This window comes from Microchirus variegatus, assembly GCF_963457635.1.
Source record: "Microchirus variegatus genome assembly, chromosome: 16".
Taxonomy (NCBI): Eukaryota; Metazoa; Chordata; class Actinopteri; order Pleuronectiformes; family Soleidae; genus Microchirus; species Microchirus variegatus.
Window position 1 is genome coordinate 21273236 of NC_139817.1, and position 13237 is coordinate 21286472.

Consider the following 13237-nt stretch of genomic DNA (forward strand, 5'->3'; position numbering starts at 1 on the left):
CACTCCCCCTGAATCTGTTTCTGTTGGCTATGACTGACAGTCTCTCTGGTGGCATCCTGCAGCGAGAGTAGAGGAAACAGGAAGTGCTCGTTCCGTAGAGCCGAGTTAAGATAATAGATCCAGCCCTGACCTTCTGTGATAACTCATGAGAGGCTGAAGCTTCTGCCTGAGCGCACATGCATCGCGTATGGTCAACTTTAGCTCAACCTCAAACATGCTGAAAAGTAACACTGTCACATGGTTCTCAGAGACCACATGCCCAGCTACTCCTTTTCCTGTTACTTTGCAGCATTGCAGAGGTGCAAACCAAAGTCAGAATGACATCATTCTTCTGGACTGAAGAGCATTCAAACAGTAAAGAAAAAACATGTAGATACTTTAGCATACAATATTTGTGTCCTTTTTCAAATGTTTTTGTTATTTTATTGTTTAATTGTCTGTGGGATGGACATGAGTGTTTGATTATTCACTTGATTATTAAAAAGTCCTTAAGAAGCTGACTATTCATAATATATTAAAAAATACACAACACAAGTGTTGTCATTATCAAATACTGCATTTGTAGTGCTTCTATTGTCACAAGGTGGCAGCAGCAGCAAGCATCTAGTTAGTGGACATCATGTGTGTTTGCAGAAGTGATTTTAAGTGAATTTAAGAGGTTTCTTGAACTGCATCTTAAAGCCACTACATGAAGCACAACACGCTGTAGATTACACAGGAGTGATGCAATTTACAAGTCTTTGAATGCATCGCGTGAACTGCTTCCATTAGCTCAACACACTGTGTGAACCCTGCATTCATTTCACTAGCACTCATGCACTGGAATTGAGAATATTGAACAAATAACACCAATGAATATTCATTGAATGGTATATTTTCAAAAACATTTTAAAATTTAAAAAATAGAAAAGGCAATACCTTGATGTCACGATGCATCTTGCCCTTGGTGTGCAGATATCCCAAACCCTGTAAATGTGTGATTTCAGTTTAAATTTTACAAACTTATCATGCTCATTTAAAACATTATTTAGAATTTAAAATTACCTGCAAGGTCTCTCGGCAGACGTATGCTATCTGGAGCTCAGACAGAGGTCCCGTTACTGTAACATGCCAGCAGAGATTGATGTGGACAATTTTGAATACCATTTCAATGCTTTATTTAAAAAACAAACAACAACTAAAAACTAACCATGATATATGTCCTGCAGAGATCCTCCACCACAGTACTCCATACATATCCAAAGCTTCTCCCGACTGAAGAAAACAGAGAAGATTAAGTAAAGAGATGATTTATGCACAACACAAAAACTTGGCAACATCCCTGCTAGTGCATTTTTATTTGTTAACAACATTTATGATGTCAGTGCAAACAGGAAGCTGATCCTCTCCTCTGTAGTTGCTTGGTTTCAGAAAGTACCTCTAACTTATAACAGGACCCGTTCACATGCAGATGCTAACACCGGCATGTCCTAATTTATAAGGATGCATAGACGCCTGGTTAAATAAAGGTTAAATAAAGGTTAAATAAAACAAGTAAAAACAAAAACAGGTATTTCTTTAATTAGACTGCTGAGGAGATTAAACTGAAATTAAGATGTTTTTTTTTGTTCAGAATGATGTGAATGCGGTCATCATTTCCAAAACTCTGTGCTTTTGCCAATCCAGATGAAAAATGCAGCCCTGGAGTTTTCAAACTAAAACAAAGTTTAAGTATTCACTCCCCATTTTTGTGGCCTCTAAAACACCAGGGCAGCATTGACGGAAGGCAAATCCAGGGCAGACTTTATGCATTTTAAATGAAAACAGGGTAATATGGATGGAGTTCTGACAAAGGTTTCCTGCTGAAGATCAATCCTCAAACACACAAATCCCAACAGTGAGTGCAGTTGGTAGCAATATTATGTTAACCCTGAGATGAGAAGCTAAAAATAGGTTTGGTGTAACTGTGATAAAATTGCTCCAGTAGATTTGTGGCAGCTGGCCAGCAGAAGTGACGATACTTTCAAAATCCCAACTGTATCTCTCTTTAAATAAACTTTCAATTCAGCTGGACATGGAAATAATTTCCAACTGTCTTTTTCAACAAAGATTGTTCTATAATAATAAATGCATGTTGGGTTACTCATTAAGGATTTACAGTAACCATTTGTTCTCTGTGTGGTGAGACTATATAAGACACACCTGTGGTGATAAAACACTCACATCTCTCTGGGAAAACAGCCATAGGAAAGAGATCAGAGGCTCATGTTCCAGTTAAACCTGCTGGAAGTCTGAGGCAGTGGTGGGTCGACCAGCCCTACTTCCTCTCAGATACCAGCCACAACACACAGGCTTCATCCTGGCACTGTGGGGCCTAGTCAGCACCGGTTGGCCCACCACATTGAGTCATACTTTCACACACAGGTGTGACTCAGTAATTAAATACGCCATGGTAGTTTCAGGCAGTGTCTTGTTAATTCATTCTGGCAATAACGTATGACTTTCATAAATACTGTACCTGGTGAACTGGCAGCAAAGGGAGAGAAAATACCTCAAGTAAAATGACAAAGCAGGATCATTTTCAGCTGGCTCTTACCAGAGGTAGCTCCCGAAGTAGGCCACAATATTGTGGTGCATGCATTCCTTCACCATGAAGATTTCCTGCTGTATGATGGAAAAGTCATCCCCTGGAAACAGAGGGAGAAAGTGCACAGACACATGAATAACTTTCCCATTTTTCTTTCAATTTTCTGCACAGGGAATTGTTTCATTTTCAATGAAATATTTGTCTTTGTGAAATTAACACCACTAAATTATTGCAAGGGTCATAATTAATTTACAAACTCTTCATGACTAAAAAGAGACACAAGTTTGATTTACAGATATAACCACTGAAATGTTCTTGACATAAACGTTACGCATGACAGTCTTTTTTTATTTTCCAAACTAAAATAAACACAGACCACAGTCTTCCCTATTTTCCCTTTTGCTATTCACCAATCACGTCATGGCACAAAAATGACTGAAACTACAAAACAAGTTTCAAATCTAGCTACTTATGGTTCAGAATGATCACACAGATCATCAGCCATTGGAACCAGTTAGCCGTTTTGATGTTGACTGGCTGACTTCTTATCTCTTTGTAAACAAGGCAGATTTTATAGACTAGCAAACAACAAAAGAAAGAACACCTTGTGCTCTTCAACTTTATGTGGTGTAGGCTAATATCCATGCGGTTTTCCACTACAGCAAAGCTCTTCCAACACATCCGACCAGTAGGAAGTAAGAAGACAAATATGTAAGCCCAGCTGCTCCCAATTGCACAGGGACACGGCCCTGGAATACATTAACAGTAGGTTTAGATCTACCAGACTCTGCCAAATCGAGCGCTCTATCAACAGACTGTCATCCTAGGCAACAGTCCAGATTAAGCTCATTTAATGGACATAATATCCGCCAAACACATTGAAATCAAAACAGCAGGCTACATTTAACTTGTGGTGGAAATTATTGTCAACAAAGCAAATTTTTTCTCTTTTTTGTCTGCGTCAATTTTGGCTCTTCTGATTGCTCAATAGTGTCATAAAGAAAAAAAATCAGGTGGTTGACAACAGTATCCAACAAAATATGGCATCACCAACAATAACAGAAATAAATGTCTTCACTAAAACTGCAACTAAGAGTTTTATTTCATTGTAAACAGTTCATGCTTATTTTATTGCACATATATTTGTAAAGAGTTACTTTAAATTTCATATTACCCTCATTTTTTGCACAGAGGTAGAATACATCTGATTAATATCATAAATCCAATCAATTCAACTAATTATATTAATTAACACGGTTTTTTGGCCTGTAGAATCAAAAAATAGCAACTGGCATTTCTCAAACCTCAAAATTATGTCTTTGAAAATCTATTTTTGCAGAGAAAACAAAAACTACTTTCTGAGGAGCAACTACAAAAGTCCCGAACCCAATCCCATGCATTTAAGATGCATAAAGTAGAGAGATAGTTTTGCCTTTTTTCAAAAAAATTTCACTGCTCAAGACAATAAACCAAGAAGCTTATTAAGCGATCCAGGGAAAGCTGTAGTTTTGGAAAAATAACATGATGGAGATTACTCCTGGGCCAAAAATGCTCCTTTTTCAAGTAGACAGGATTTGTACCCAAAGAGGCAGAGCTGCAGTCCTGCTTTCAGCCTGTTACAGTAAGAGTCAGAGAGGGGGGTTACTCTCTCTCATACAAGAGCCTGGTTGAAATGACACATGTGCATTAATTATCCAGCTGAAAAACAACAAACCAGTTCATTTTCATCTACTTTTAAAAAATCAGTCACAGATGAATGAAACGTAACAGAGTGAAAAGTGTGTAACAGGCTTAACTGAACTATGCTCGAGAAAGTCAACAAGGAAAAGTAAGGATGTAATTAATTTTTAACAGCTTTAATAGGCAACTTTAACCATGATGAATGTGAAGAGAGCATCTCAGTGAGTTTGCAATATTACAAAACACTATAAACATGTGGGTGGAGAACTCATTAATCTAGTCACAATTACATATAACCGCATGTGTGATTACAGCTTTATTCTTCACAGTGTAGTTTCACATTCAGATGAACGACTGCCGATCACAGTGTTGACAGAGAGCAAATGGTACGAGGAGCCACAAAAATTTGAGCAACAGTCATTTCAGTGACATGCTTGGTCACACGTGGAAAAAAAAAATCTTCTTGGTTAGATGAGAGTGGAGCCACTTCCTCACAGGCTGAGCACTTCCCTCTGCTCAGAATATACACGTCTCTGCTCACGACTTCAAGTTGTACATGTAAGGTGAGCTATGACGAAAATAAATTCATCTTTGAGATAATTCAAGCACTTGTAGAGAAGTCACTCGTTCTGTTCTGACTCAGTTTTTAATCCACACCCAAAATGCTGGGTGAATTTCTAATGGAAACGGCCTGGAAGCAGGTGATGAATTATGGGCGGAAGAACCTAATTAGTAACAAAATGGTAACTGGTCACTACAGCCAGAGGGCATCACCTCTCCTCCCTCCTCCCTCTATCTCTCTCTTTCTCTCTCTTTCTCGTTCTGTCCTTTCCTTCATACCATCAAAGTGTCTCCTGGTCAAACCTGTTTGACTCTCCAGTCCGCCCAAAGCTGTTTACCTCCAGTACAGAGAGGAGTGACTTGCAAATGCAAAGAAAAGAATATCCTGCTTCAACATGATGACGCAGGTGGAGTTATTATCACTTGTTTTCTTATCTCAGGGGAAGATAAAGTGAATATAAATAAAGCAAATATGAACAGGGTTCAATTGTCGAAACTGATGTCCGTGTTCAGAAACATTATAGGACGTCCACGATTAAAGAATTAATTAGTTTTAATCTTTAACTCGGTGAGAAAATTCTCTTCTTTAGACTTTTTCCAAATTGTAGCTTCCAGATCGTCTGCTTCACATACCCTGATTCTCTTCTCTGCCTATTATACGACAACAAAAGTAGAGCTGAAACAATTAATCGATTACTAAAGTAATCGTCAACTATTTTGATAATCGATTAGTCGGTTTGAAGCTATTTTCATGATTAAAACAAGATTTCCGTTTGTTTAAGCTTCTTAAATGTGAATATTTCCTGGTTTCTTTAAAAACCGGTTTTCTCATTTTGGTTTGTGGAAAAAAACAAGACATTCAATCGTCATTTCCTGGTTTGACAAACACTGATCAGTGTTTTTTTTTTTTTTACATTTTCAGACATTTTATGGACCAAGCGATTAATCGCTTAATCGTGAAAATATTTGACAGATTAATCGATTATGAAAATAACCATTAGATGCAGCTTAAATGTAAAGGATATGGATTAAAAAGCTCAAGACTATTTAGGTCTGATGAGAAAGGAGCAGATGACTAGTTTAGACAATCTGGAGTTCAGTAATTAAACAGTGTGAAGACAACACCCTCAGAAAAACAATGTGTGTAAACTTGGTACATCCTCCGCTGTCACTCCTATCCTTGCCCTTCACTAACAGTGACATGATGAATGAAAAGAGAAAATAACTGGAAGTGAATCTCTTCCTTCACTGGCTGGTTTATCAGCTGAGCTATTGTCTGGTTGCCGGCCGCCCGTGGTTTTCCTAATCCCACTAATCTGGATCACAGTAACTAAGTCACTAGGCCATCAACAGCACAGAATGCAGAGCCGGACACATTAATCTATAATATCCTCCTCTCCTTCACACTGTAACATCACACTGTCCTCAATGTTCTTGAACAAGATTTTTGTTTGAACGACGTGGGACGATTTTGTTTGTTTTGCCTCTGAAGGAGCCTGGTTTTACATGAATAATATTAAAGAGTAAAAAAGCTCTAGGCCTATAAAAGAATAAATATTTGCTGTTGTGTTTATTGGCAGTACATAATTATATTTTTCAGACAATACCTCTTGTGCATTCCGTTCAAAAACCTGGAAAATAACACACGTAAAACCGAAACGAGAACGTTTCCTCTTTACGGTGAAACTGAGACAAGATGAAAGCTCTTACCTGGTTCCAACTTGATGATTTTCACAGCAGCGAGCTCTCCAGTTTGAATGTTTCGAGCCTGAAAGACAACAGAGGAAGGGGTTTGGAATCATTTATTAGGAACGGTCACAGATGTGTGCGTCGGATCAAGAAACTTTACAAGACACTGTGACAATTAGCTGGATTTTTGTGTTAATAATCAGTAACTATCCTGAAAGTTTTATATCATATATATTTATATTTTTATATCATATATATATATATTTAGATATTTGAGACCAAATGAGGGATATATTTATTGAGCTGAAAGGGGAAATTATTATTGATAATTTCAATAGTAGTCCTACTGTATTTGATACGCAATATTTTTGAGGGTAAGGGACACAATAAAAAATAAATAAAAGTACCAAGAAACGGTTTGTCAGTGATGTATTAAACTAAATTTCTGAGTAAAACATTTATTAATTAATTAAACAAACTACTGCAAGTTGAAGCGGCTTGAGACATGTGGCCCTTAATAACTTGATAGTACAGTTTAATTAGACTTCAGGTGGGGTTTTGGACTAATCGTTGTTTGCATGATCATTTTAAACCTGTGTGACAACTGGAGTGAAAATATACAACTATTGTGAATTTGTCTGCCAAGATGACGCAGACACATTCAAAACCACAACATTCTTAAATGCCATCTCAATGCTTGGCTCCTCTTCTTCATTCTCACACTGACTGAAGCCACAAAAATTCAACCCTGCTCCTCAAAGATAAACACTCTTGCTCGGAGGTTATTTGGGTCAAGCTTTGGGAAGCATTACTCAGCAAGGAGAGGCGACACACCATCTCTCCCCAAAGCTATGACTAACAACAAACCTTTAAAAATGTCTCCAAGGTGACATGGCTTGTGAACATATCTCATTCCTGTTACATTCTTTTAGTCTCTTCTGAATATTTGACATTTATCAGCTTAACCTGACGTTTTACCATGTCATTATAATGTACAGAAACAGATCATTTGTGAAATTTCTCCCTCAAAGTAGGTTGCACCGACAAATCCAGGTCAAGACGGGATACTGCCTAATCTGAGGGACTGAAGTCGGGCAGCTAAATCAACCGTTAACCATAAAACCCTCCATTGTGGCAATCTTTCAGTGCTCACTACGCTCTGGTGATTCACCCAGGTCAACTGTAAGCCACACAAAGATTTAACTTGTTCTGCAGCTGATACCACATGTGTATACACACCCACAAGAACAAACACCAACAGAAAAACCTTTATAGAAATGTATTTTTGCAAAATACAGCTACTGTGCTTTTTGACTGAGCTATGACACATTACATCATTTTTTACAGATGTCTATAAATGTTTAATCAATGACCAAATAAGTGTCTTGTTTCCTGCCTAAGCTCAAACCAACCTGAGAAATAAACCTCAAAAGAGGAAGTTTAAAGCTGATGTTCTAATATGTAAAGCAGCCGAAAAGAAGTCTAGCACCCTTGAGCAACTCAGACTCTGAAATAAGAAGAAGTGTGGCACATAACAGAGCTCGGAGGAGACAAGATATGACGGAGGATTAATCAACATGTCAGACTCACGGAAAAACAGGTGTGCGGCCCTCGTGTCTACATAGATTGAAGGACTTTAAGGACGGGGACAAAAGAAACTCTTCACAGTGAAGAAAATGTTTCCGTACATTCAACTTTCAAAAACTTAAACAAAGGCCGAGCAAACAATGAAGGAGGACTGAGACAGCTAAGGAACATTATGAATTAATAAATTAAGTGATTGCCTGTAGGACTCTCCGATTCCTGATTTGACATCATCCAATTTAACATAAAACAGAGCTGGTAGTCAATACTCCACTCACATGACATTACCTATACTTCTTTTAATTGAGCTTGAATTAGGTCAATTTATGTCAAATGACCCAGCAATGCATGCTGGTTTTATTGGTTTTTAATACGTTCAACACTTGAGGGAACCGAAACCTAAGAGATCATGCTGATCTCTTCTTAGTCCTCTTCATTTTAGCCTGTGATGTTAATTCATGCACCATCTCCTTTGCAAAGCTATGACATGCATTCATCTTCCGCTCAGTGTATTTCATTTCAGATCAAATGAAAGAGGGACTGAAGCAGACTTTTTTGCAATAATTAAACCAAGTTCTCTGATTTTTCAGCTTCTTAGATGTGAATCATTTCTTTGCTCAATATAACAAAGAAATCATTAAAACTGAATCATTTTCGTTTGTGGACATTCGAGAACATCATCATTTCCAGATTTTCTGACATTTTACAGAGCAAACAAGTACTCGATTAATCGAGAAAATAATCATCTGAAAAAGTTGCAGCCCTAGAATGAAGTCATAAAAAACTAGTGAGCTTGTTTATCTCAGCTGTTTGACATCACAATTCAAACAAAGGTGAGACAGGGATGGAAAAAAACACCACACGGCAGATCAACCACTGGCAAAGGGAATGGTGTCTTTTTTTGCGAGTTTACAAATCCTGCATACACTGGGTGAATGGCAAAACTGTAGTGCACAGCAGCTTTGAGTGGTCATCAAGACCAGAAAAGCACTATATAAATACAAACTATTTACCTTAATGGCTAACTAAGCAGAGACAGGTTAAGTGGATGATGTTATGAAAGGTGCCCCAAACAAAATTACCTCAAATAGAAACCTGTAATTATGCGTTGGAAACATTTTGGCCTATATAAGTGCACTCCTCAACAATTCACTCATCTTTCATACCCACTCGCTGCCGACACAGCCGTCAGGAGCAACGTGGGTTTAAGGTTAAGTGTCTTGACCAAGGACACATCAGCATGTAGACTTGCGGAGCCGGGAATCGAACTCACAACCGTCGAGAGCCGACTTCCCTATTAAGAAAATAATTTCTCGTCTCTGCTCATCGCTGTGAACAATTCCCATGATCCTATGCTGCTTCCCAACATCAACAATCTAGATTTTTGTTATTGTTTTGATTAAATGCCCCCAACTGTGCATTTAAACTTTCAGAAAATAGTTTGAATAGAATCCTACCCAAAATACAAGGGAAATTACAAAAATAAGCTTCACTATACTGAGAGCCAATGGCATGACACTATAATGAAGATGAATGAATCATCACCACGAGCAATAACAAAGAGCAAAAACTATGTGACTCTCAATTTAACATAATCAGATATAATAAATCATCCCCACTGAGGAATGACATTGAAATTAAACGGAGCACGGCAAACCAATGGAGCACTATTCCCAGTGAGAGGGGTTTCCGCTGTCAGTGTGCTATAGTACCCACCCATCGTCAAACGCATGTTTAGACAGGGGTCTGATCATATTTCAGCGTGCTGCAGTGCTCAGTCTGTGCAGCTCTGGGAGAATACCAGGCTCTGCATTCCACCAGTGGCCTGTCTGGGGGCGGGGGGGCCGGGGGCCGACCAGTGAGGCTTTGTATGTAGAGGGACCACGACAGGCTGCCTGAACTATCACACTGCGGGTCAAATGGGTCATCTGTTTGTCGGTGGCAGATGGATAAACACAGCAAAACACACCTTGATGCAGCCGACACCGAGCGGAAAGAAATCTGATTTAGTTTCTGATACATTTTTCCTATCGATGATCTCATTACGGTGCAGGATTTACATTCATTCCAATAACTTTGCGCCATAAAAAGCTTCCAAATGACACCAATATAGTCCTAAAGTAACATTACGTTTGGACTGTGTAAAGTTCCTTAAAATTCGAGTAAAAATGTGCCAACTTGCAGTTTCTTTACACATTTTGAAGGTTTTTGAACTGCTGTGAAAAGTAAAGTATGCTTTTAATTTCACCCACCCTGAACAGCCGAAAAAAGCTCAGGTTATTGTTATTTACCCATAAAGCAGCACGACCAGCAAGACAACATAGTTTACAGTGATACCATAAAAATGACAACAGTAATGATGCAACCGCCTTTGTGTATGAAGAGTGGTTTACAGATAAAGCTGCCATGACTGGTAAAAAATATTAATATTCAAGAAGATGAATTATCAGAGAGCTCAGTCCAAGTGAGATTTGACTATCAAAATAGTTGATGATTGATTTAGTAATCCAACGATAATTGATTAATCGTCGTAGCCCTTATTGTGATGGACATCTCAGTATTATCTGTCGTTTGTACATTGTTAAAACAATCGCCCAAACAAACATAATCTGCAGATTACCTCCTTATCACTTCTGCCAAGGAGGTTATTTTTTTAGGCCACTATTGCCTGTGTGCAGCTTAAATCAAAAGCTGAAAAACAGATGAGAATGAAATTTTCTATGGATGTAGAATATGTCACAAGGAAGAGATGATTACAATTTGGTGGTGATCGAGATTCTGGTTATTATTTATTTTATTTTTCTGTAACAATTGTTATCCTTGGTGGTAGCGTATGCTCTTCGAGTGTTCTCTCTAGTTGTATGATTCCGTTTCTGCCACAATATTTGTGCCAGTTCTTCTGTAGATTAATATGCACAAATTGTGGCCCCAATCAACAGATGCTGTGTCAAATGTGTTAACCACATGTTACCAAACAACGCTCTGTCATAAATTAAACTATTGGCTTGATCCATCACGTAAAAAGGTGAGCCAAAATATCTCCAGCTTTAATGACAGGCTGTGGGAACCAGTCCCTCCACTCCACTGTACCTTGTACACGTCTCCATATGTGCCACTTCCCACCCTCTGAATGAGTTCAAAGTCTTGCTGAGGGTTTCTCCTCTGGATTTCACCGCTGGGCCGGGGAAAGATATCCATGGTGGCTAGATTCAGACAATCCTTTACATTTAGTTCGCTTGACCCAATCCGATGCTGGTTCGATGAAGCAAAGGTCTCAAGCTGAAGTCCTTTACTCAGATGGTCCTTCTCCACGCGCCATGTCCTGAAAGATTGACATTAGACAAGGTGGAAAACATTAAGATTGAAAGGGAAATGTACAGCTCACAATTTTTATGAATCTGTTGATTGTTTTATTGATTACATTAAAAAATATATTAAAACCAGTGTGTGGATTAGGGATGGCTGGACTTTAATGGCGTCTGATACCCAATACACAGCCATTTTAATAGACATAATTCTACAATTGTGTATCAAATATTCTTCTCTCATGAAGAGGAACTCAGCAGCCCACATGACATTTTTACCGTTTGTGCAGAGTGAAAAATGCAATACAGAGTTATGTATTATCACGTATTTAACATTTTCTCTATCCAATATCCAACCTAGTGATTTTGACCAGTATTGGACCAATACTGGTATTACGTATTGTAGGTATTGTGCCAGCTGTCAGCTCGTGTGGATGTCTGTTTTGACCACAAAACCAAAAATAAAATGGTCAATTGGTTATCAAAATAAATGTTCACACATTTATTTAACAACAATACAGAAGATAGATTGCTGAGGATGACTTTAAAAATACGGTTATTCAACATCCGTCACACCAACTGCTCTGGTAATCATTTTCTCATACAGCTCAAACTCAGGTGACTTGAGCCTTGGATTGAACCATATAACAATCCTGAAAGTATTAAAAATATATGCTTAGCTTGAGCGACACATGATTTTTCGTCTATTTAAGCAGTCTAACAGCTACAAAAGAGACAAACTGACAATGGAATGGACTACTTTGAAAATAAAAGGTATCCAACACCTCTGGTATTCAATTTCACTTAGAGGCCAATCTCACACTTTAGTTACTCGAACCTTGTATTGAAACACAAAATAAAACATTAAGTGCTAAACCAACATCACCTTGTATGAGACGTGTTAATTTTAAGTTTGATTGGCTTCTTAAAGAGTCAAACAACAAGGTGAGAATGGACTAAATACAGTTATTCAACATCTGTACGTCACAACAACAACTCTGGTACTCGTTTTATATTAAGCCTATACAACCATAACACATTTCAAAACAACGGTAGTTAAACCAAAGTGTTGTACATACTAAAATAAACTATCATAACTGACATAAGTCAGAAATAAAGCCAACTAAAGTTGTTTAAGCCTCGTACTGGAGAATACAATAACCAAGAAACGACAATGGTGATATTAGTAGGAGTGTGAGGTTCCCAAAGACACTGGATATTTCAGTAAATAGCCAGGTCCGGAGGTTTGACATCGCTGTAGATGTGGAGAGTCAGGGGGGCTAATAGCATCAGCTCGGCTAATGCTAATGCTAACGAGCTAGCGTTAACTTAGCTTGGCCGCTGCTGTGTAACTTCAGCTGTGCCTACCTTTCACGGTACAAACACGGCTGACGAGGAAGTCTTGCATTTCAAATCCTTTTCGGGCTTTTCAACAGAACGATGGCGTCGAGTAAAAGCACAAAATACTGAGAAAGTGAGCCCCCCCTTTCCTTTGTTATCGAGGAAACTGGTAAACTTCAGTGGGCTGTTTGCACTTCGCTCCGTCTCCTCCACTGCAGCGTTACAGTCCCAGAGTTAAAGTTTTAGCCGCTGACATGTCATCTGTCACCACTGACAGTTTCGGCAAAGACGTCGGAATCGGACGTAACGTGTCAACCGCAAACAACCTGAGCGTTACACTTAAAACGGACTCCAAAAAAACGCAGAGAAAAGCAACAGTCTGTCGCTAATCTGCGCACAGTCGCTTTACTGGATCCTGGTGCTGCATTCACGAGCGACCTCGTAAAATCCGCACACTCTCCGTGACAAATAAGCACAATCCAACACTATGTCTGCAAACGCAGCCACGTTT

General features: G+C 38.6%; 1 protein-coding gene across 4 annotated transcripts in view; it reads right to left on the bottom strand.

Moving 5' to 3' along the window:
* The window catches only part of map4k5 (mitogen-activated protein kinase kinase kinase kinase 5), a 33836-nt gene extending 20785 nt beyond the window's left edge, over positions 1-13051 (bottom strand). For all 4 annotated transcript variants that reach the window (XM_083902223.1, XM_083902221.1, XM_083902222.1 and 1 more), the window contains exons 1-7: positions 12754-13051; positions 11171-11402; positions 6518-6575; positions 2576-2666; positions 1190-1254; positions 1045-1100; positions 919-966 (exon numbers count right to left, since the gene is read on the bottom strand). In XM_083902223.1, coding sequence (XP_083758349.1) covers positions 919-966; positions 1045-1100; positions 1190-1254; positions 2576-2666; positions 6518-6575; positions 11171-11278 — 426 coding nt within the window. In that variant the 5' untranslated portion in view covers positions 11279-11402; positions 12754-13051. The remainder of the gene's footprint in view (positions 1-918; positions 967-1044; positions 1101-1189; positions 1255-2575; positions 2667-6517; positions 6576-11170; positions 11403-12753) is intronic.
* Positions 13052-13237: the final 186 nt, after the last annotated feature.